The sequence below is a fragment of the Rhea americana genome, unplaced genomic scaffold (assembly GCF_003343005.1).
Source record: "Rhea americana isolate MKP2758 unplaced genomic scaffold, rheAme1 scaffold_23, whole genome shotgun sequence".
Taxonomy (NCBI): domain Eukaryota; kingdom Metazoa; phylum Chordata; class Aves; order Rheiformes; family Rheidae; genus Rhea; species Rhea americana.
This window is the reverse complement of record NW_028186346.1, coordinates 4979685-5002999: the sequence shown is the minus strand read 5'-3', so window position 1 is coordinate 5002999 and position 23315 is coordinate 4979685. Positions and strand designations below refer to the sequence as shown.

The 23315-nt window shown below is 34.9% G+C and overlaps 1 protein-coding gene across 1 annotated transcript in view; it reads right to left on the bottom strand.

Annotated features, from left to right (window-relative positions):
• Positions 1-23315, bottom strand: part of IPO5 (importin 5) — a 39089-nt gene that overhangs the window by 6431 nt on the left and 9343 nt on the right. The window contains exons 6-22 of the mRNA XM_085305971.1: positions 21190-21312; positions 20978-21098; positions 17580-17667; positions 13957-14063; positions 11418-11542; positions 11239-11328; positions 10973-11146; positions 10526-10744; positions 9138-9221; positions 8206-8338; positions 7996-8117; positions 7343-7439; positions 6622-6794; positions 6026-6137; positions 5579-5634; positions 3267-3389; positions 2411-2630 (exon numbers count right to left, since the gene is read on the bottom strand). Of these exons, the coding sequence (XP_085162097.1) occupies positions 2411-2630; positions 3267-3389; positions 5579-5634; positions 6026-6137; positions 6622-6794; positions 7343-7439; positions 7996-8117; positions 8206-8338; positions 9138-9221; positions 10526-10744; positions 10973-11146; positions 11239-11328; positions 11418-11542; positions 13957-14063; positions 17580-17667; positions 20978-21098; positions 21190-21312 (2167 nt within the window). The remainder of the gene's footprint in view (positions 1-2410; positions 2631-3266; positions 3390-5578; positions 5635-6025; positions 6138-6621; positions 6795-7342; positions 7440-7995; positions 8118-8205; positions 8339-9137; positions 9222-10525; positions 10745-10972; positions 11147-11238; positions 11329-11417; positions 11543-13956; positions 14064-17579; positions 17668-20977; positions 21099-21189; positions 21313-23315) is intronic.

Sequence of the window (23315 nt, the reverse complement as noted above, 5' to 3'; positions counted from 1 at the left end):
AATTAGCTTTACTGAATTAGGTTTTTGAAGAGTTTAGCAGCTATGAAAAAAATGTGATTAACTCTGCTGGAAGAGGATAATTTTACAGGGCTGGTAAGTGTTACAGAACAGCATAAACATAGGTCAGAACCACTCGCTTGCATTTTGAATGGAGACTGAATGATGCTAGACTTCTCTACAAAGCAGTTTGTTTTACAGAGCTGTCAATAACAATGTCCACGCAAGTTGGATTTGCATTTTATGCTCAGGCCACCATGATTACAGAAGCTAAATCTTACCTTCATTTCCTCCTACAGCTTAATACTAATGAATGAGTTTGTAGGTACATGTGTCTTGGCAGCCATGACATTAGAAATGCATCAGAATGAATCAGCTTATAGAGTTTTTTCTTATGAATCAGCTTATAGYTTTTTCTTGTCTAGAAAAACAGATCTATTCTCATAGAGATGCTGCAGTAGATAGACCTTGAAAAATAGTTTGACTATAAAAACCGATCATCTTCTATAGTATCTGTATAACATCTTCCAACAACAAAAGATTTACAGCCACTGGTAAGATTTAAGAAGCAGCACATGTGGTTGATTAATACATTATTCACACAGAATAGCRAATTATATTCTCCAGCCAACACAGAAATAGATGTAATTTTGACAGTCCTGTGAACCGTGGAATCTTGAAAACTTCTTTCCCCGTTTACGGAGTTACATTATTTTTGCATTTTTTTCTTCAAGCTCTTTTTTTGTTTTTCCTAATTCTACCTTTAATTCCTTTTGTTCCACCGTATCGTAGCTCCTGTGCCATTTACAAGTTCCTATATTCCTATCTTTGTTCAGCTGACTCCCTAAAATTACTCATGTTAAGCCATCTTCTGAGTAGTCTCTTGGAGTCTTTATATACTGCTACAAAGCTACAATAGAACAATATGCTGTGGCTAAGTATTAATCAGTAAAGAAATTGTAAAGAAATTAAATCGTAAATAAAACCTCACAAGTATGATGYTTTCAGAGAAGACAGTAAAACATATGGGGTAGATAGTTTCTCATGCCATGAATTTGGATTGTTTCTAATTACAGCATATCTTCATCTATTATAAGAATATTGTGATTTATTTTATGTATATCAATAGTACTTAAAATATTTTCGAGATGCCTGCTAATAGGCTGCCTCCTAATAGGCTGTATGCTGCAAAGTAAAAAGATTATTTTAGGTAAATATCAAACTAAAGGAGAAGCCAAGTATCTGGAAGGTTAACACTCCTGTTATCAAGGATCATTTGTCCAAATAAAAAAGAAAGGGAACAAAGTTGTTACGTGGTTTAAGTAGTCCAGTGTAAAGTCTAATCACTGACAAAATTGCACTTCACCTGTAGACGACAGAACTCCAAACTCAGAACTGATCTCAGTCTACTTCCCTAGTCTTGGAACAGAGATTCTGATCTGGTATTTAYATAAACACTTTCATGAAACACTTCTCTAGACAATTTTAATGTTTCTTAACGTTTCACTTCAAGGCTTTCCACCCTTTGTCCTGCCCCTCTCTTTATTTTAAACAGATGTTTGGTCTTGGCCTTAATTGYCACCATGCGACACAGTCGTATTTACGTTAATATTGAAAGTTACAACCTCTGTTTGAGGTAAGATTTATGTTAAAGTACTAATTTATCAACACGACATGGTTCTCACACTCTGAAATCATTTAACTCCACTTTCGTTTACAATTCATGTGAAATATATTTGAAACAGCTAAGTATATAAAAAAGGAAAAACCTCTCTAATAAGGATGCAATATAATGTAGTGTGTTCAGAATTWACTTTCCTGACTAGTGAGAAGAATGCCAGCAGATAAGAAATTTCTTTAAAGATGAATCTGAAGTTTTAGAGAAATCAGAGCCATTCAGAAATAAAGTAAACTTTGTTCCGAAACAAGTTTATGATTAAGATAAGCATTATTATAAGTCAGGCCTCCTTACATAAAGGGAAAGCAGAGGACTACATCAATTGTATTCTAGCCTAATATTTACTACAGTGCATTTGTATAATTATTCCAGACATAAACCAAAGAATTTTGCCTTAAGATGTAGCCATAYGGTATTATTAGTAAAAAGGAACTACTTAGGTAGCTACTGTGTACAAGCAAGCTATTTTTATGAAATGAATATTTGCACTTTACACCTTGTTTTTCAAAAAGTACATAGACCTAGTTTACAAAGCAGTAAGTGCTACAAACAAAAAATGCTCCAAAGCAGATTGCTAATATGCCTTGTGGGGCACACTGGTGATTAAAATTCCAGAATTCCCTGGATTTTTAGTAATCTATTTCATTGTTGAAGAGACCATGACATCATTTATCAAAACAATGAGCATTTTYTGTCAGAGTCATTTAGATAGTTTTACCAGGTGAATGTACATACCTGTGCAAAAAGGACGATAGCTGTCCCCACCAAATTGTGCCATAACTCCAACACCATAAGCAGCTGCTTGCCTAACCTCTGGGCTGTTGTCACATATTGACTGTAGCATTGGCCTCAGGAAGTATTCAGCGTATTTGAACGAGGAAGGACTGCAATGCTCTACAATGTCATCAAAAATGCATAAACCCCACTGCCTATCTGGCCACGGCCTATGTGGACACTGCATTAAAAACAGATAACATGTAAGCCATCTTAAATTAGGTACTTCTGTACAGTCGATGATTCTATCAAATTCATTGTAACAGTAGTCTAAATTTTTTAGAGTTCTTCACAGATTAAATTTAGTCTTACAGACATAATTTTTATAATGATACTAGCAGCAATACCATAAATAAAATAAAATCAGAGTGAATATCTGAGCTAATTAAAAGAGTAATGGTTTTAGACTAAATCTCTTACCTCCACTTCATGCTCTGTTACTTATTTCATGTGCAGTTATTCCCACTAACCTGTCACACTTCTTTTGGGCCCTCTTCTTGAATTTATTTATTTTTTTTTTAAGAGAGGACCAGATACTCCCAAGGCAAATTAAATCAAGATTGTTGTTTGTGTCAATGATTCTGGGTCTTGTAACAAAAAAATTATCATTAGCACAGCACTGCAGTTGTTTATAAAAAATCATCAGGTAACAGCTTGCATGATTCATACCAGATCCAGAACAGACTTTGAAATGCCTCTAGTTAGTAAAACAATGTTTGCTACATTTTGTCTACCAAGTTCTCTGAGAATCCTGCATGAAGCCCTATCATGTATTAGAACAAATCAAAGTCAAATTAAAAGATTCCAAAGTACTTACAATTAGGTTGACAATTAGTGGTAATAGCCTTTCAAACCATGGCAACACCTTCTCCTTATAACTGCTGAATATCGAGTGCAAAATGTCCGACACTTTAGTCAAAATATAAACGTCACTATCATCCTGATGGGAAAAGAATGCAACTCACATTGAGACTAACAGTCTTTAAAATACCGAAAGTCACATGAAATACTCAGGTCTCTAAATTAATAAAATAAAAGCTATTTATTGATTTGGCTTTGTTAAAACAAACAAACAATCAAACAAAAAAAACAAAAACAAAACCACCACTATTTTGCAGCTCCCAGTATTATGTTTAAAGTTGACTGCTATTTAACTTTGGGTGCTCAATCATGATGAACTAAGATGTTTGTTTCAGGGACACATTTTATTATGACAAATACTATCTTGTGCAGATTTACTGCTTCAATGGATCCCCTTTATAGAAGGCAGACGACCCTTTCCAAGAGCTTACAGATAACTATAATGAGCTTTTATTGAGAAAATAAATAGATGAACAGACTTTGTAACAGAAGGTTGTGGCAAAAATAAGGAATATTAAATGTCCTCTCATTTCTCAGCTTCATTTTTTTTTACCTTGCGCAACTGATGCGTTAAATTGGTGAAGTATAGCTCAGATTCAGCTACCAACTCGCATTATACTTGTAAGGATTGAAAGTTGTTCCCTGGAGCTGCTTGTGTCAGGAAAAAACTGACTTTGTTTTTAAAGCAAGTTTTGTTGTACTCTGTATGATTTCTTTAACCATTTTATACATTCTAAGCGTGGAAAACGCAATAAAGTTAGTGTCTGGTCTCCAGTGAGAAACTAGAAAGTATTTCTCATGCAAAAGGCAGCATACCACAACAAAATAATTAAACTCTTGCTGTTTAGGCAACTTCTGTGCTGCCAAGGTATAATTCAAGGAATACTTCTGGAACATACACACAAATGAAAACAAAAAAATAGAAAAAAAGAAAAAAACCCCAACCCTACTGCATTAGATCAGATGGTCCACCTCCTCTGGTATGCAATTTCTAGTAATAGCCAGTTTAATAACTGCCTAAGGCAGGGCTGTGCCCGACAACTTAACAAAATCAATCAGATCAAATATAAGTTAAAGCATTTAAGAAGCCTTGAAACTCTTGCACAGCATTGATTCAGCTTCTGTGGAACTGTTCTATTTGCTAGTTTTTTCACTCTTCATCAGTGCAGTGATACATAAGAAGCATTATTTCCAAACTGCCTATCTAAYGGTCTGCAAGAATATTGAACAGTTTATGCTGTTCATTTTGTTCATTCACAAGRTAAGAAAATCAGGAAAGGCTCTCGWGCAAGACTTGAGTTTTGTTATCACATGATCAGAAGGAATATGCAGATACCAGAATTTAACTCCTTTGAGTGCTGGTCAAATATTCCTAAAGAGGGGCACAAGAACTGTATTTAAGAAAATATTTGCATATGGATGAATCTGTTAGGATGTACTCTAGAGTCTAAGAGCAGGTTAAACTTATGCAGACAAACTTCACAACTTTATTATACATCATCTAGTAAAAATACTTCCTAAAAAATTTWACTAGATAGCCTCCATTTCTTATAAGCAGCAGCAAATTATCATTTTGAAAGATGATCTCTGTAACAGTGAAGATTTAGTAGTTCTATTTTCTCTTCGGTCATATTTGCCTAATTTAAGAGGTCAGTTCAGTATCTTAGAAATTATGTCATTTTGGGACCCTCTCACAAGGAAACACATTATGCACAGCTATTCATCCTGCTGTCCTTCTCTGATGCTATTTTAAGTCTATCTTTTCTGTGGCAGACTCCTGACCTAACACGTTAGAGGTCCAGGTATCAGAGATATGCTCAAAGTTTAAAAGCAACCCAGGCCTATAAAAAACACAACGGGAAAAAAAAAAAAAAAAAAAAAAAACAAACTAGTCTGCAAGGTGGGCCTTGAATTAACAATAGCATTACAGATGCCGTTGACACAGAATTTGACAGTAGACTGCTTTAAAAAAAAAGTTACCTAAAAAGAATTGTTTTAGAGGAAGAAAAAAATGAAAAGCTATATTCTGAACATCTKTCAACATACTGCACAAGGATTCCCTTTATATTTTCCTATACACATAGGTGAGCAAATGTGACCCAAATGGATAATTCTTACTGGAAGTTCTGAAGGAATGTGTCAACAGTGCACTTTCCCTGTTAAAAATAATTCTGATAAGATGCGCTATGCTTTGAATAATGTGTCATATTTGTGTTACTTATTTTCATCCCAACCCTATGGAGGAAAAAAATCCCCAAATCAACTTACTTCATCTTGTAACGACTCTTCAACTTGTTCATCATAGTCTTCATCTTGTCTTTTTACTGAAAGAAAAAAAGAAATATTAAACCATGACAACATTGCTACAAGTATGTAAGAAGCCTGTGAAGGGAAAAAAAAGATGCTGAAAAGAACATAGTATCTGAAGATGCAACTTGGATTTACTGTCTTTAATAAGCTTTAAAGAGCTTTCAGAAAAAAACAGAAAATAAAATGATATATTTCAGATTGAGAATGTATAAAACAACATGAGAAACTAGTAGTTGAAGTAAACACACCACAAGGACAAGAGAAGCGCATATAAATGTAAGACACTGCTGTTGCTTTAAGAAAACTGCAAAGAATTCAGCTTGTGTGCCACAATGCCATAGACAACACATTCTGCTTTTAAGAACTGCCTCTATCATACATTAATATGAATTCATGATAACTTACCCTGTCTTAATTCTTGATTTTTAAAGTGCTCTTCTAGTTTTCCTTTTAATATTCCTCCAAGTTCTTCAAAGTGTTCGTTGTTAAGGCATCCATCTCCCATTACCTCAATGCACTAGTGAAATAAAATTTTTTACTTTTTYAGTATTAAGTTAAATGAGCAGACACAATGAAATTGAAATATGCAGGGGATATATTAATACAAGTTTTGCTTTAAGTGATCACTAGCAGAAACAACATAAATAGAACATTTATACCGTAATCAATTATCCAGTTACATAAATAACGCATAATACCTCTGTACATGTCACTCACATGACTTAAGTAGTTTGCAGTTAAAATTACAAAGTTTGGTATTGATTTTAGGTTAATTCACTTTTTCTTATGCAAGAATAAAAATACCAGTGTAAGACTAAGCTTTTCAAAACAGCTATAATGTTTATAGTCAAACTACACACACAAATCGTAACCAAAATACATTTGGAGGTAGCTTTGCATTTCTGCTAGCCATTTAAATTAACATAACATGCATGTTTTCTTACTGTAAAAAGTTACCGACAGTAGCATCACAATATTTCTAAGAAGAAAAAATAAGTTACCTTTGCAAAAGAATGCATTATTTCTGAGAGAACATCTGAATCTGGTTCTGTCCCAATGGCTTTGATGAGCGCATCACACATGAAGTGCCACATCTGTGTGAGGTACTCTGGCCCACGAACTCTAGCACATTCGAGAAGGAGGGGCATTGACTCTGCTGCTGCCACCCGAACACGTTTTAATATTAAGGAAATAAAATGATCAAAGCCATCACGAAGTGCTTAGAATTTAAGCATCAATTACTATTATGAATAATTAACAATTCTGTTCATTAACTCTATTCAATTATTAATTTCCTATCTGAAATTGATCTGCTATTACATTCCTCTGCATTTGGTTTCCTACTTAGATGCACATCAAGATCATAGCAAAATTAAACTGTTTGCTGTTTAAAAGTTGTTTCAGGCCATGATTGTAAAGCTCTTCAAGGTCTCCCTCACTTCGTTGATGCAAACGATACTTTCTGTACTGTTTGCTTTCAATACTATAGGCAAGCCTTTTTTTCCCCCCTCTAAGAGAAGCAGGGGAAGTGTCCCRAGATTCACTACTTAAAATACTGTGTATAAAACAAGGTTCTTAGAAACAAAATTTCTGCTACAAGAAACACAATACACAATTTAAAAGTGCTATCTTACACTTTCAATTTATTTAGGAGTGTGCACAATTTTTTTGTTCTTCAAAACCACATTTCCATTTTCACAGTAGACTTCATTAAAAGGATATCGTCATGGAAATAGAACTTCAATAAGGGAACCATCAGCTTTACAACTTGCTCTGTGTACTCCACAAATCCTTCTTTTAGCTCTTTTGCATAGCAAACCTGAAACCAAAATATAGAAGTGCCAGCATTAAGACAAAATATTTTTACTAACATTTTTTAATTAGGGAACAATCAATCAGTGAAAGACGAGCAAGGTTAAAAAGCTGCTTTTGTTTTGTTTTGTTTTTAAATAAAGCATGCAATAATGCATTTACCTATACCTCAGTAATGGTATTTTAAGAGACCTAGATAGCAACATGAGTTCTTACTATTAATCCATAAGTTTTTTTTTTTTTTTTGAAACAGACTTCAGTTCAGAAACCTCAGTATTTGTAAAAAAAGAAACTACATATTCTTTAACTTCTCCAGTTCTTTAAGACTTCTGCTGTAGTAAAGGAAAAACATCTTGTTCATCTTAAAAACTCAAGCCCAAGTACAAAGAAATGTTTAATCAAGTAAACAGCATAATAAAGAGTCCAAAATCCAAGTGCAACAATATCACCTTAAGAAACATAGCCTTAATTTTATACCATAATGAATACTTCTATTACAGATTTTGGCTTCAGACTTGTTAGTTCAGTAATAAATTGATCATTAAGACTGTTCTATTACTCACCAGCATCTGGCATGCAGTTGCTTTTTCTTCAAGACCTGCAGTTTTAATTCCAAAACTTTGCTGATCTCCTAGGTTTACAAATTCCCAACCATCATCATCACTCATATTCTCCATATCTTGTGCTGTTATACAAAGCAAAAAGGAATTCTAAAAATGCTACAGAATCTTTTATTTCAGTATTTTTCAAGCAAAACATTATCATAAACCTACTGTCTAAAAGAGCTACTTCAGGTTTAATGGATGCAGTCTTCATTAAAGGTCCCATGACAACAGGAAGGTATTGCTGAAATTCTTTTCCAAGAATTTTACACATTCTGGCCCATGCTGAGATCATGTAAGAAATCTATAAATGAGAGTGCAGTCAGAATTTATGTTCCACGCTTTATTTTAATGCATATTTAAAAGGAAAATGTAAAGAAAAATATTACACAGTAGGATTTTTTTTTCAGAGTTTGTCAGCACTGCATAAAAGAAAAACTAATTCTACATGCGCGCTATACAAAAATGCATCTTTCAAACAGTTACAAGTAACCATACATTGACAGTATCTCTTACAAAGGTTTCTACGTACATAAAAATATAATAGTATAAGATGTACCTTAATGCAACCATGACTATTTTCAAAAGTAAAAGTTCTTTTGAAATAAAGATTTCCTTAATTTAACTCATATTACTGAGCTTCATTCCTGAAAACAGCAAAAGACCACGGTACTGTGCTTTCAGAGAAACAGCTGTTTTCAGATGCACACATCAAAATAGCTGTCCACTCATTAGAACAGCTGTCTAATGAAACTCATGAAACTATTTATAAAAGGTGACAGCAAGYGAATAGACCATACAACATCAAATAAAGTAGTTACTAATAGATAAGGAATGATTGCACACAGGCTAAAATTTCTTCAGCAAATAGAGACCCTGGAAGACTGACCTCAAATGCATTTCTCTGAAAAAAATATCTGATAGCTATGGTGTTTACTAATCAGATTCTAGGACCTCTTAGGTCACTGAGTCTTAATTTTTGTAAGATGGGCTGAACAGTTAGTTTGATGGTGTAATTACATTCTTAGGGAATGTCACATGTATAAACAGTATGTTAAATACTAACTAAATTATGTGCTATAAAGAGATACTTTTTAACATACCTGTGGATCATCATCTTCTAGATCACTGAAGTCTGTCTGTGTCTTCAACAGCAACTGCATGACATCTGAGGCATCCTGCATAAACTAGAAATAGGAAACAACCATGTTTGAAAGGCAGATTAGAAGGGGAAGGGTACTCAGACTCAGAACCAAACAATTTAAGTGAGCATTAATACCCAACACACTCAAGACAAGCTAAAGTTGGAAATAAATTGAAATGAAGATGAAAGTGAAAATGTAAGTTCTTTCTTGGCTTTACCACAAATTCATCRTGGACTTAACTACACCATACTTCTATTCACATACGTGAAAGCAAAYGGGCAGCTATTTAAATAAGTGCTACATGAGTATTAATGTTTGCAAAAAGAATTTTACAATTTATCTTCTCCAGACACCCTCCTTACTATTTTGACTTCCCTGTGGAAGCGGGATAAGCCTACAGCATGAGCATAGTACTTAAATAGTATTATTTTGGGTCATGTCAGAGGCCCCAGTGATGTCACACACCTATCCTCTTTCCACTCCCTTCCCCATGTTAAATATTATAAWCCACTTCTGAGATCTGACAATAAAAGGGTTTCCAGTAGTCCTCCAAGAAGAATTTATCAAAGGCTACTTCTGCTTAATATGTTTTAAATTCAGTTACATAAATGGCTAAGTTTGCTGACAGATCTTCTTCTAAGTCAAAGAAGAGAAATTTTCTTTTGCTATTACTTTATAATTATTATTACATTCCCAATATGTACGTTACGCTATTTAATTTAAAACTGTAATCTTCAGTCTTCATTACTCAGTAGAATTAAAGCCTACAAACAACAATTCCAACTTGTTATCAGATTACCACTCGGACTCCTATATAGTCCATTACAGTTGTTCCTTGGCTTCTTTATGAATATGCATTTTAACCAACATACTATCAACAAGAAAGAAAAAAAAAAGCCAAATATATCAAATCTCACAACAAACAAGAACTRGCAATACTACCAGAAGCACATTCAAACTTTCTCAGGCATCTGCTTCTAAAAGCTAAAGTTTCCTTTTAGCTATATACATTTTAGTCCCTACTCTGACACTGCCTAAATCAGATGCTTCAGTATTTCTCTTAAAAAAGAAAAACTCAACCTCATTTTCAACAGCCATCCAATACGACAAGAGTAACTTAAAACTGTTTTTTGCCTTTTTTTTATAATAGGCTTCTATTCTGAATTTTTGAATCTAAACAGCAAGATAGTTATCTCAGAAATAAAAAAGGGAATAGAAACATGGAAACCAGTGACAACACATCTAGATGTTCAACAAGTGAACACAACAATAATTCAATACTTTCACCGAAGAAAACAAGGGTACTTTAAAACATATTTAGGCAGTCAGATGAGACCTCAGCTTACCTTTTCTTTACCAACAGCAAGACCAATTAGGCTGATGCATTCAATAGTTTTTCCTCGTAAAAGTCTTAGTTCCTTCTGAACAGCATTCTCAACAATGTGTTTTAAAGAGGGCATAAATAAGTCATAGTAGGGAACAAACTTCTCCTCTGCTGTATCTGCAACTGATGCAATTGAAGTCACAACTTGCTCCAAAACTAGCTTAGTACCTTTCTGTATCAACTTGGAGAGAGAGAGAGAGAAAGGATTATATTTCTAAAGTATAAACTTTTACTCAAAAGCAAGCCACACCTAAAATTCTGCTATTATGTGAGTCTTAACTCTTGTCAGTCGGTAATAATACCAGCAGATATATCTACTGGTTTATTTCAGATGCTAAGTTCAACTTACAGAGACTTCATGTATGTGACAAATAACCCCCCACAAAGTGACTCATTCAGTATGTTATACCTCTTGTAATTTTATCACCATAGTGGAATGAAGATGCTTCACTAGGTTATCCAAATATGGAATAAGCAGTGACTTGGGACAATCTTCAGTGAAGTTTATGAGCGCTGCAGCTGCATGGGCTTGAACACGCTGGTTGCCTTGGTCTTCCATGGTTTGCAAAAGAGCTGCTATCACCTGCAACAGAAAAGTTTATTTTCAGATTAAAAAAAAAAAAAAGTTTCTGAATGGGACGTTTCTATCACTTTTCCTACTGATCTACAACTTGCCTTCTCATGAAACTTCTTTTGGAAACCAGGTGCAAAGTCTGTTGCCATTTGTCCAATAGCATTACAAGCTGCGTATCTTACCCTCGGATGCTGAAAAAATAATTCCAGCAAATAGTTAACAAGTAGTCAAGACAACAGAAGTGAAAACATTTTGTTATAATTAACTGAATTAGACTCACAGGATCCTGAAGAAATAGCAAAACAAAATTAACTATCTCATTTAAAATTCCTTCCATCTGTTGGTGGCAACCTTCCCCAATGGCTGAGAGCGCCATCAAGCCAGCATGCCTGTACTTCCAGTCAGCTACAGAAGACACAACAACAACAAAATCATAATTTTGGAAGCTACAAAGCACAATATACAAAAATCACTTATTTTGGGGTGATGGGAGGGAAGGGAAGGGAAGAATTGATTAGTCAACTTGATTTGTTAGATACTTTTCACTTTTCCTCATGCAAAATTCCAGTGGTGCACAAAACAATTTGGTTATCTAATCTAGGCCAAATTCAAACCTAGAGGAAAGTTCTAAATTGGTGACACAAGTATGCATCTTGTACTAACATCTGGGAATTGCATTTTAATTAAATGAACTAAGCAGGGAAACATTAAGATAATCTTTTTCCCTCTTCCCCCACACAACAGTATCAGAACAGCATTCCTACTATCAGAATGGTAATCAGAACAGTTTAGCTTCCTCTTTTGGGGAGGAGGGGCTGGGAAGAGAAATATAGAGGAGCAAACAATGTCTAAATTTAAAGCATTAAATTAATCAGAACTAAACTGCTCAGAAGATTCATCAAAATTATTTAAGAAATKAATATTCCATTTAGAGAGGCAAGATTTTTTTTTAGTCCTATTACATGATTGGACTAGTGGGTTGAAATTGTTGAAATTCTTCCATGCCCCTTTCCTTTTTCTCCTTTTCTTTAGGCTAGGGAAGCAAGCAAATAGCTGTGATTTGCAACAGTCTTCCTCTGTGCTAGAACTATGGAGATTACAGAGGGGGGAAAAAAAGGAAAATGAAAACAAGCTTATCAAACATCCTGTGGGAAAGACAGGTAACTGAACTTTTTCTCCAAAATAACACAAGATTTCACTATTGCTAGTAATGTATTAAATCCCTGGAATGTAGAACACCACRGTTCACAGTATGAGAATCCTCACACTCAAGCTTTTGTTTGATCAGAAGGAGATAAAAGTATCATCTTGATAGAAGGTGCAGTGAAGCAGCAGTTAAACTTGCTGCTTTAAGTTCACTGGTTGCTCCTAATTAACCCTGTACCTCTTACTGCTCTCACTATATTGCCATTAATTTAAAGTCTGAATTACCTGCTAGCAGTACTAGAAAATGAAAACCGATCATGTTTGGACCATCTGACTTACCCATAACCAAAAAAAGGAGATTTTAAATTATTATTCCAATAAACATTTGTGAAAAAAGTTGTGGGGTTACAAGAAGGGAAGTAGCAAGAGACATGACATTTCATTAGTGCAATTCAGTCTTTTTGTGACAGTAAACTGACAGTTTCAGTTTTGTTTTTTTTTTTTTAAAAAAAAACATTTTAATCTAAACGTCCTCATTTTTTCCCCTTCAGCTCCCTACCAGTGAGAACCTCTGACCAAAAAATGCCAATTGCATCTCCTTTTTCCAAGAATTACTACTGTTTAGGGAAAGKGCTGATGAAAACAAGAAAACAGACTCATCGCCTGTGTGATTTCATCTCTTCACAYGAGACAGGGTTTAGGGCCATTAACTCTGCAACTTTCTGTGGGTACTACAAAACTAGATATTTGCTAACCTTCAAGATATGAATATTGAATTATCAGATTAATCAGCCTCCAAAATAAAGTTTTATTCACTGAAAAAATTTATTTCCAGGCAGACTTAATGAACATTTAAGCTTTGCAGCTGGTACCTTAAGTAGCCTGATATTCCACATCTAACATAACAGTTTTTTCAGACTGAATTTTAAACCATTAAAGTAGGGAAAAAAAAAAAAAAGATCTGCATTACCTTCTATTTTGAAAGCCCAAAGCACAGGTCACTTGAAAGTGCATGCAACAAACACAATGTTTGTTGAACGCTTGTTTAAGCGATCATTACATAGGTATTTGAAGAGAAAATGAAGAGTTCAGAGCAACTGATAAGAATATATGGAATGTTCTCATRAGCCAAATATTAGAATCAGCATACCAGAAACATAGCCAGCCCACCACAGAGTTCCACTGTATTGTGATGTGTCAAATTCCAGGAGAAACAAATTCTCCTCTATGGACTGTGACATATTAATGCTTGACTTAAATGCAGCATTGCTGAAGAAGAAAAAAAAAATCTGAACTATAGTGTAAATAGTAGTAGTTTAGGCACACTTAAAGSTACTATGGGGTGCCGTACAATGATTTAGAGAGAATACTCCTAAATAAGAGAAAGTCTTCCCTTATTTACATTTAATTCTCAGACAGCAAGGTTAAAAACTAGTTTGGGGTTTGACATTTTTGTTTACTTGTCCATGCTGTAGAAAAAAAAAGTTTTATATGCTGTATACAAGTTTAATAAATCTCTTTCTAAAAGGTCTAAACTTTATCTCTACAGCATTTACAGTTCTTGATACTGAAATCTAAAGAAGTGTCAAAAAAAGTTACTTAACTGAACAGGAAGCTTTAAGTTATCAACATTTTTGGAAAAGCTAGAATTGTAAAAATTTACAATTACTTACGATTCTGAAGCATTTGCATAATATGTTCTTTAATCATAGGTAAAACAAGTTTTCCTCCAAGGCCACATGCCATCCTGTCCAATGCACTCTCACCAGCAACTGCATTGCTAAATATCAGTTAGAAAAATATCAATGGTTTGATACCTACAATAAATCTAACAGTTCAACAGGGTACAGAAGTGCCTTTCTTGCAGTTCTAGTCCTTCAAACTTTTACCATCTGAATATATATGATCCTCTATAAGTAAATAAAGCATGCCGAAATCTAAAACACATACATATCAGCTTGAGTTACAAAATACTGATTTACACTCAAGRCTCCACTTATTCAATGTGCTACAAATAATAAATGCTGAAGCCTAATACCAGAGGAACTTGGGCCTAACTAGCACTGAAGGTATGGAAAGAATTTTACAATGATTGCATGTATTTAGAAAGCAATATATTAAAACTGCAGTCAATTAAGCAGTAATTCTGGCCAGGATATTTTGTACAAAAGTCTTAAGAACACACATGACTGTTCAGAGTTGCTATAGATCAAGTGAATCAGTAGAATTCAAGCTTTAGCATTTAACAGACTTTTTTTGTGAGGCTGCAGTACCAGTACTCTAGTAGCATGTTCTTCTTACTAGTGACTCAGGCAGAAAACATTCGATCTAGGTGAGGAATCTGTGACTTGCAGCCAGTTCCAGAACTGAGAATAGCCAAACATTATCTGTGTAAAGTGATTTGCTCCACCCAATAGAATTGTTCCCTGTAGAAAAGGGGGAAAAAGTTTCCAGGACACAGCTAACTACTGTGGGTCGTTACACTCTGGGTATGATCTACAGTGTAATAGCTTAAGGTTATTACAGTACATCCTGAACACCCATGCTAAWGGAAAAAACAAGTAACAGTTTTCAGAAACTGATGAATCTCTCTCTTCCTTCAAGCATCAATCAACGTCATCAGAATAGAGGTCTTCAAATAGAGGCCTGAATCTCCAAGTCTCATTACAAATCTTAACTAGTCCAGAAATTTACATGCTGTGGACAAAGGTGTTCACACAGAGATACCCACAGTATTATATTTGGTTCTTCAGAGATACAAATTAATYGTGTTCAAACAAACAGAACCAGCACCAGCAGGAAAACAGAGCATGAGTGCASAAGATTTTCACTGCAGCAAACTTAAAAAAAAAAAAAATAATGGCAGCTCTCATCTGAATTGACATTCCTTGAGTTCTTTCSTTTCACCATTAACTCATACATTCAACTTGAGGAAATAAAGAACTTTGAGTGATCACATACATCCCTGCAACATTTTCTTGACTTTGCCAGGGGATRAGGAAGTTGGATTAATTTCTTCCTGCTTTAAGATTTCATTGCTCTATGAAGTCAGACTAGCACGAAACTGGAAACACTGAAACATTCCGATTGTGTGTGTACATGTGTAGGCTGACTCATATCCCCCTCGCTCAGACCAAGCGCACTTGAACCAGGCTACAGCCTGAAAATTATTAGCCTGCTCCTGGAACTACACAAAATCTCAAAATTCTTCCACAGCTATGAAGATGCAAGCGCAAGAAAAGTTTAGCATGCACATGAGCTAATCAACACTGCTCCACAAAGATGATCTGCAGTTGTGGGAAACAAATAACATGGACATAATCTGTTGAAGAATAAACTAAGACTACAAGCTCAGTCACCAGAGACTACCTGGTATACAGTATTTGTGTTTGAGCCTTAATTCCTAGGGTCAGAGAAGCTAAGCTTTTCCCTTCGGCTAAGTTTGCTGAGCACAACCTGTTTTCTTGTCTTTGCTCACTTTACCTGCAATTTATAATAATAATAATAATAATAATAATAATAAATCTCCATGGGGAAAACAACAGGCAGCTAACTTGTGTTTAGAGGAGCAACCTTACTATGCTAACAAGAAATTGGTATGCCTCATGGGGATGATAGAGTACTAAGCTGCCTTAAACAGGTTATCTGGATAGATTTCTATACCTCAAAAGACTGATAAAAATTTTAACTCCCCCACTGCTTAACTCAAGAAATATATTATTTCCCCTCGAAATTTATCTGAAAAGATTAAAACACTGACAAATCCGAATGCRGTGGCCCAATCGTTCTACCTATGTGGCAAAAACAAAGTTAAGGGAAGAAAACAGGTCAAAAGGGTCCAGTCTATCACAGGGGAAGAGTTTTCTTTGACTGCAATAATCAAGAGGAACAAAAAAAATTTGTTCCAAGTCAAGCAGAGATTAAACAGGCTCCTTCATAAATTCCTATGCAAAATGCCTTTACATGCCTGGTATCTGGTAGAAATCACTACGTAGTTCAGTGGCAAATCAAAAACTTTTCCATMGTCTGTCTTCTTTTGAAGATTTCAAATCAGACTGCTACTTTAAGTAATGGGGGGGGGGGGAAGAAGGATTTGCAAGACAGAGCAGGAGGTATTTCCAGACAAATGTATATAAAAGTATGCAAGACCGAGCTTGGGAAACTGCTTCAGAGAAGGAAAAGTTACACAATTGATACTTGTTCAATCACTCATTAGTAAGGCAACGTGAATGAAAAGTTTATTTTCCCTTCAATATTCCTCTTTCATGATACTCTTCTCCTTCATGCATTTGGTAAAATTTTAGTGCCCTCCGTAACGCACGGTTCTGAAATGCTAATTAATTACATCTGAGTATTAAGGATGCCACTCTAGATGTGGCAAAAAAATGTCAAGASTGTTAAATGAACATCGGTGTCTTTACAGAAAAGTGGGGATAACTACCTCATTATTTYGTATTTAATTCTATCTGTATTTGGACAAAAGCAGACATAAGAGGATGCTGCAGACAAACCACTATTATTCTAGTGAAAAGCCAGAGAAAGCTACAAGCAGCCAGGGATGAACAGATCAAAAAAAGACTGGATCTCTTTAGTAGATGTTTCTCACCTAGATGCAACAGGATAAGCTAACAGTAGACATATTAATGGATTTAAAATAATAGAAAAATTGACAATGTTATGAGTTAGATGACCAGCAAACAAGTCCACTATGCATTCTGCTGTCCTTTCAAAGATAGGCACCTTTAACACTACAAGGGCATAGACCTAGCATATGAAGAGACTAAACAGGTCAGCATCTTTCAGTTTTGGTTCCAGCTACTTCAGGCTATGTCCTGTATTTAAAAAGGTTAGGAGCAATGACTTCTGAACTAAGTAACAAACTACAGAAGCAACAAAATTTTGAAAAGTTAAAGCAATGGAAACAATAGGCAAGTAGACAGGCAGGTTGTGGAACTACAGCAATATATAAATAATGAAGGCGTTAAACTGAGAGGGTTAAACAGTACCCAAATAACCTACATATAAACTACGCTTGAAAACAGGTGTGGCTATTTATAATTCCAAATCACTTATATTAACTTTCTGTTACTTATGGTATCAACTCATACTATGTTTTTAATTTTCACTCCTAGTGTCTAGGAACAGTCGTATGTATTGCTCTTGATTGGGGGAAGCAAAATTAGAGGAGTTAAAGTAATGGAGTAAAGCAAAAGCAATTGTTTGCATCCTGCATTAACAAACTGCCCTTAGCCATGCAGTCTTCATAGCATATTGAAACAACTACTTTCACTATTACCTGTCAAAATCATCATCTTCAAGCTCATCTGCATTYGCCCAATCTTCATCTTCTTCTAAGTCAACCATCATTGCTAACATCTGAGGAACTGAAAAAAAAAAAATTAATTCAGGTTACTTTCTTACAACAGATTCTCAGATAGCAAGCCTAAGTTTTAAGTTCTTCTCCCTTCAAAAAAAAAAAAAAAATCCATAACCTTCTTCCAATAGTAAAGTCTGTCTGATACCTATCTGTCAAATCACATCATACAATAATTCAGGATAGTTATTTAGAGGAGTAGTTTCTGAACATTCAAGTCAATTAAAAATAAACCGCAAGTAACAAAAAATCCTGAATGTTTTTCTTACCAAGACTCATGATGAGTTTTGACTAACATGATGAACTTTACTGTTAGATGTACAGCGATCACTTGGCATAAAGTCTCATGTTTATAAGAAGTAATAGTTTAGAATGAGACACACATTCCTTCATACATTGTAATAGCTTCATGACTTAAAAACAAAAAATACCCTTGCACACAATCCATCTGTTTTCTACTTCTATCTCTGCAGATTTGATCTGTCTGCTCTGCTCAATACAAATCTTTCCACAGGCTTTTTACAGTCTTTATCACAATATCCAAGTACCAYGCAATAAACAAGATCTAGTTTTCTGAATTGTTCTCACAGCAGTGGTTTTGTACTGTTGTCTACTTTAGGAACAGGCAGGTGCCCATTCCTGTGTATTTCAGAAGCCAAAAGCTGAAAAGCAATCCTTGCACTTTCAGCGAGAAGTAGAGGTACTGTGGACTTTACTTCATATCACACTAGCTGCTCAGAGCATTCTCTTGAAGTCAAAAGCATTCACACAAAAAGCTTCACTTTGCACTACAAACAAGTTTTCAGTCAAATATTCAATTTTCGAGSTTTAACATTTTTTTAGGGGATAGTCTACAGCATGCCTTGAAAACAAGCATTGTTGTTAAGTGTTCAGAAACCTACCTCAAAAACTAGTGTGCATACAGTAGTCAGTGCTGCTGCTGAGGTTTACTGCAACTGGTGAGGTATACTGCAACTAATCACTTACATTAATATAATCTAGAAAAAGGTACAATCCTAAGCAAACTCAGCATTACCATTCTCCTAGACTGGTGAGAAACTCCTTATCAACCAATGATGAAAGAAAATACTACTAACTGACAACATTGTGCGATAATTATCGAGAAAAGATCAAATTGCTTGATGTGGTTATGTATCTTTAGTCAGAGATTATACCATGGCTGCAACAGGTTTCAAGAAGTGCTTTTATATACATATATACATATCAAGATAACTTCATGGACACTATCAAGTGCTTAGTGTGATACCAGATCTCTTATACTTGTCATTGAAAATAATTTCCAAAAAAAAAAAAAAAAAAAAAAAATCCTAGAAGCTCTTTTCAAACACAATCTTACAAGCACCTACATAATACTGGTATATTATCATGCACCTGAAAGACAGCAAGTCTACCACAATCTGCTACATAACTCTTGAGACTCCAAAAACCCACATCACAGCATCCATTAGTGCCAAGAAGTTGGGCTGGAAGCAGAGTCACCCAAAGCTATCCGGCTACTATCACATCTAGAACCAGCAGCAGCTTCGAAATAGTTTCTTTATGGTTAGTATCAACATGGTTGTCAATAGTTTCCAAAGAAGCTGTGTTTAAAGAGTTGCGTGTTAAAGTTCCTGCATTGTTCCAGAAGGCCTTCACAATTTCACTAGTAACAACATATAGACTTGTTTATAATCAAGTTAAGGACAAAGCCACTAACTTTCGCTTACTGTCTGAGTATGTTGTGACCAGCCATTTTCTAGAGACAGAACTAAACAACAGCCTAAAGCTGGGCTGCCACTCTGACTTCTAGGGACAGAACAATAAACTGCCCTGATATCTTAAATATTGAGCTCAAGGAGGRAAGTCTGAACCTAAATCATATTTCTGGGGAGAGAACAGGTACACAAGATACAGACTTGCTTCTAGATCAGCATCAAGTTTAGCAAAAAACACCTTAGATAACGTTTTTGCTTAAGACTTGATTGCAGCTGTGAAAATTAAGTGATCTAACAGCTTTTAAACATAAACACAAAAACAAGACAGAACCCATCCTTTTTGGTTACCGTTCTATTTTTCTCCAAACATAACTGCTTTAACAACTCTGCAAAACCAGCTTTTTACTTTAGTGATTGCTCAATTTTAAGAGTGATTTTAAGGTGGGTTGCAAACCAAAGGCATTTCATTCCCACTCAATGCCTAGTACAATTCTAGTACATTATCTCAACACAAATATTCCATTCCCAATCAGCAACTAGCATCCCAATAAAGAAGTAATATATTTTAAACAGATAATAAGGTACTACTGTGCTGCCTGACCAGATAAGAAGCTTGTAATGAAGAAAGTAGGGGACAGTCAGCAAGTGGTAAGTGTTAATATTCATGACAAACTGCAAGTGAACRTACAGTATTGTAACCATTTACAAATTTTAAAACATCATGTATTCTACAAGGACACAAAACCTCTAATTAATAGTTTAAACATATTCAAGCCAAAGAGACAATTCCATCATTTTCAATAAAAATGTCAAAATAATTCTGCCAGAAAGAAGGAAAACCAGCCTAACTCACTCCTTTCTCACTATTATTGGCTAAGGGATAAGAGGGAAGGGAAGTGAATCCTTCCAAAGGGCAGGCCACACTGCTGTGTCAGTACCCTGATCTGCTCTTAAAAAGGGATTTTAAAAAGTGTGTAGGCCAGTTAAAAGCACTGCTGCTGGGGCAGTCCAGAAGACAAAGTTATTTTTAGCATCTTAAAGGATATTGCATAATTAAAAGAAAAGAAGCCTCTTCAAAGGATTCACAGTCTACATTTTAAATAMGACTAACTAGTCTCTCTCTAAGTATTTATATAAGCATCTAATTTTCTAACTCACAGCTTTAACTCAACGCTGAAGCTCAACATGTGTGCTGAATTCCTTCAGTCTCCAGAGTTGCCAGCACCACAGAATATCTGGCCTACATACCAAACTTTAAACGTAGGACTTCAGCACTAAATGCACCAACCTTTCTTTACAGTCCAAATTTCCAAAGCCAGCAGAAAAGCATGAAACTAGTATTTTCCTTGGAAACACCTACTGAAGAGTCCACTGTAATTTTATGCAAATTGCTGGTGGCTGCATAAGCACAGATTAATTTATGAAGAGTCATAATAAGAAAAGGCTTTCTCCATAAGAAAATCCAATTCAAAATGTTGCTAGAAGTTATCAGCACCAGCAAACTCAAAGTTATACATGGTTTTGCTACTTAACACCTGCAATATCAGTTTAACATTGTAAAGGAAAACAAAATATTTATACAAAGAAAATGAGTACAATACTTACTGGCTTGTGCAACAATGTTTGTGTGTCTCCTCAGCATAGCAGCAGCAGTTTCTGACAAGGTCACAATTACTTCAAGTGCCAATTGACGCTGCATGTTACTGAGACTGGCATCTGCACACAGCTAATCCAGACAACCAGAGCAAAACGGTTAGAACAGAAATTTCAGGATTAAAAAAAAAAAAAAGCTGTGATTTTTAAGTTCATACGCTTACTTTCAGACTTAGTTGCAATGTAGGTTCTAGGTGTGGTCGTAAATACTTGGGAACAGAATCTGCAATTTCTACAAGAGACTTCAGGACAGAATCATCATTTTGGTAGCAGGAATCATTTACAGCCTATAAAGAGAAATGATGAAGATTAAATAAAAAAGCAAATAACGCTATGAATGGAACTACAAAGCGCTAATACAGAGTGGTCAAAAAAGAAGCTTTCTGGAAGTAAGTTTTATGCTTATACTGTTGCATGCCTTCAATTCTGATCAGTATTAATTTAAACTTAACACAGTAGAAAAACACTCAGTAAAAATTAAGGTCACAAATTAGAGGTGCTAGCATGCAAGAAAACCACACTATATTTTGACAAGTACAGCTTCAAAAAGCATTTTCAATAAAGAACAATTCAAAATAAATCTGTCAAAAAAAAAAAAATTGGTCTAACTCCTTTCTCACTGATAAGTGAGAACTGCTTTGAATGCCTTAAGCTTACAAACACCAGGAACATCAAGTCTTAATCATTCTTATTTTTTCCAGATAAATTAATGTGGATTTTTCAGCTTTCAGTCACAGGACACARGAAAAGAAATCAAGATTTTGCAAATCTCTCTCCTAACCCATAGCCACATTCTGAAAAGTAATTTAAAACTTATTTTTAACTGACCAGATTTAATACTCTAGTACTACAACAACACAAAGTTATTCAGTGATGTTAAAATTCTTCTAGAAGTAGGACAGGAAAACCCCAAACCCCAAAGGACAGTATAAAAAAATAAATAAAATAAAAAAAGTCTTTAAAAACACCTTTGGGTTTTGAAAGGAAATTTTATCAATAAGATATCTTTAAAAGCAAGTTACTAGTTGCTTTTAATACTTTCATCTTGAATCTGGACTTCTGATAATGCCACTTGATTGGCCCACACTTTCACTTCTAAAACAGAAGCACCTTCTAGTATCAGAACTATTCTGACAGTCTCTTGTATCTTTGTTAAAATCTTCTTGCTTAACTATTACCATTCTTCCTCTAGTCCCAGCAAATCATAATGTAATGTTTACTGGCAGTTTCTTTACAGTCTGTATAAAATACAGAATTTCAACTTTGACAGTGTGTTAAAGCAAGACACTGCTATTTTTAGTCTTTGTTTCTAAAGCAATAGGTTCCAAATGAACAGTGAGCCTCAAGAGGCAGTGGCAGTTTAACAGTAGTGAACACRGACAGTAGCAAAAGTCAGTTGAACTGCTTTTCCTTCAATTGTAAGTTAAATGTCTTAGATGCAAGTTTCCTAYTAGGTATTCTGAAAGCAGAACTACTAGCACAACCATTATAGAAATTTAACTGAAAAAAGGAATTGCTAAGTCAGAATTTTAATTTTAGCTTTTTTACCTCTCCAATACACTAACAAAATGAACTTCAACAGTAAAAAAAAAAAAAAAAAAAAAAGTATCCAACTGACTCCAAAGGTCACTCACTATTCTAACACATCCCATCTCCTATTTATAAACTCAGATCTACATATCCATCTTGTGTTACCACAGCCAGATAATCTAGTCCTTCCTGCAATAAATATTTTAAGACAGATTTTACAGCATAATTCCATGCCCTACAGTTGAAAAATAAAGCTTGAAAATATAAGCCAAGTGCAATAACGCAGTGTTTAACATACACTTTTACAGCCTAAAATAGTAGCTTTGAGACTTGTATCACACATTTAAAGTGGGTTGTTAGTCTAAAGTCTAAAAACAGCACACTATTTAATTACTGAGCATCAAGACAAATGGCATGCCCACCCCAAATCCTGCCTCACTCCTACTCATGAAGGTCCTCTCAAGGAGTTATGATTTTTTGAACAATGCCATTTTCATTGCTAAAGTCACAGACAACAAACACTGAATACCAAATAAACCACCAAGATACATATCCTATACACACACCAGTACACATTTTCAAACTCAGTTCATTCTATTAAAAATTGCTCTCAGTTTCTGTTAATAAGGTCAAGCAGATTTCCATCAATCGCAGAAGCCAGTCAACCTGGCACAGGTTTTCTTCAACTTGCCACAAGGTGCACACAGACAAGGTTTATAGCTTATACCATGAGCAAGAACCTGCTGTACTGAAGCAAGAA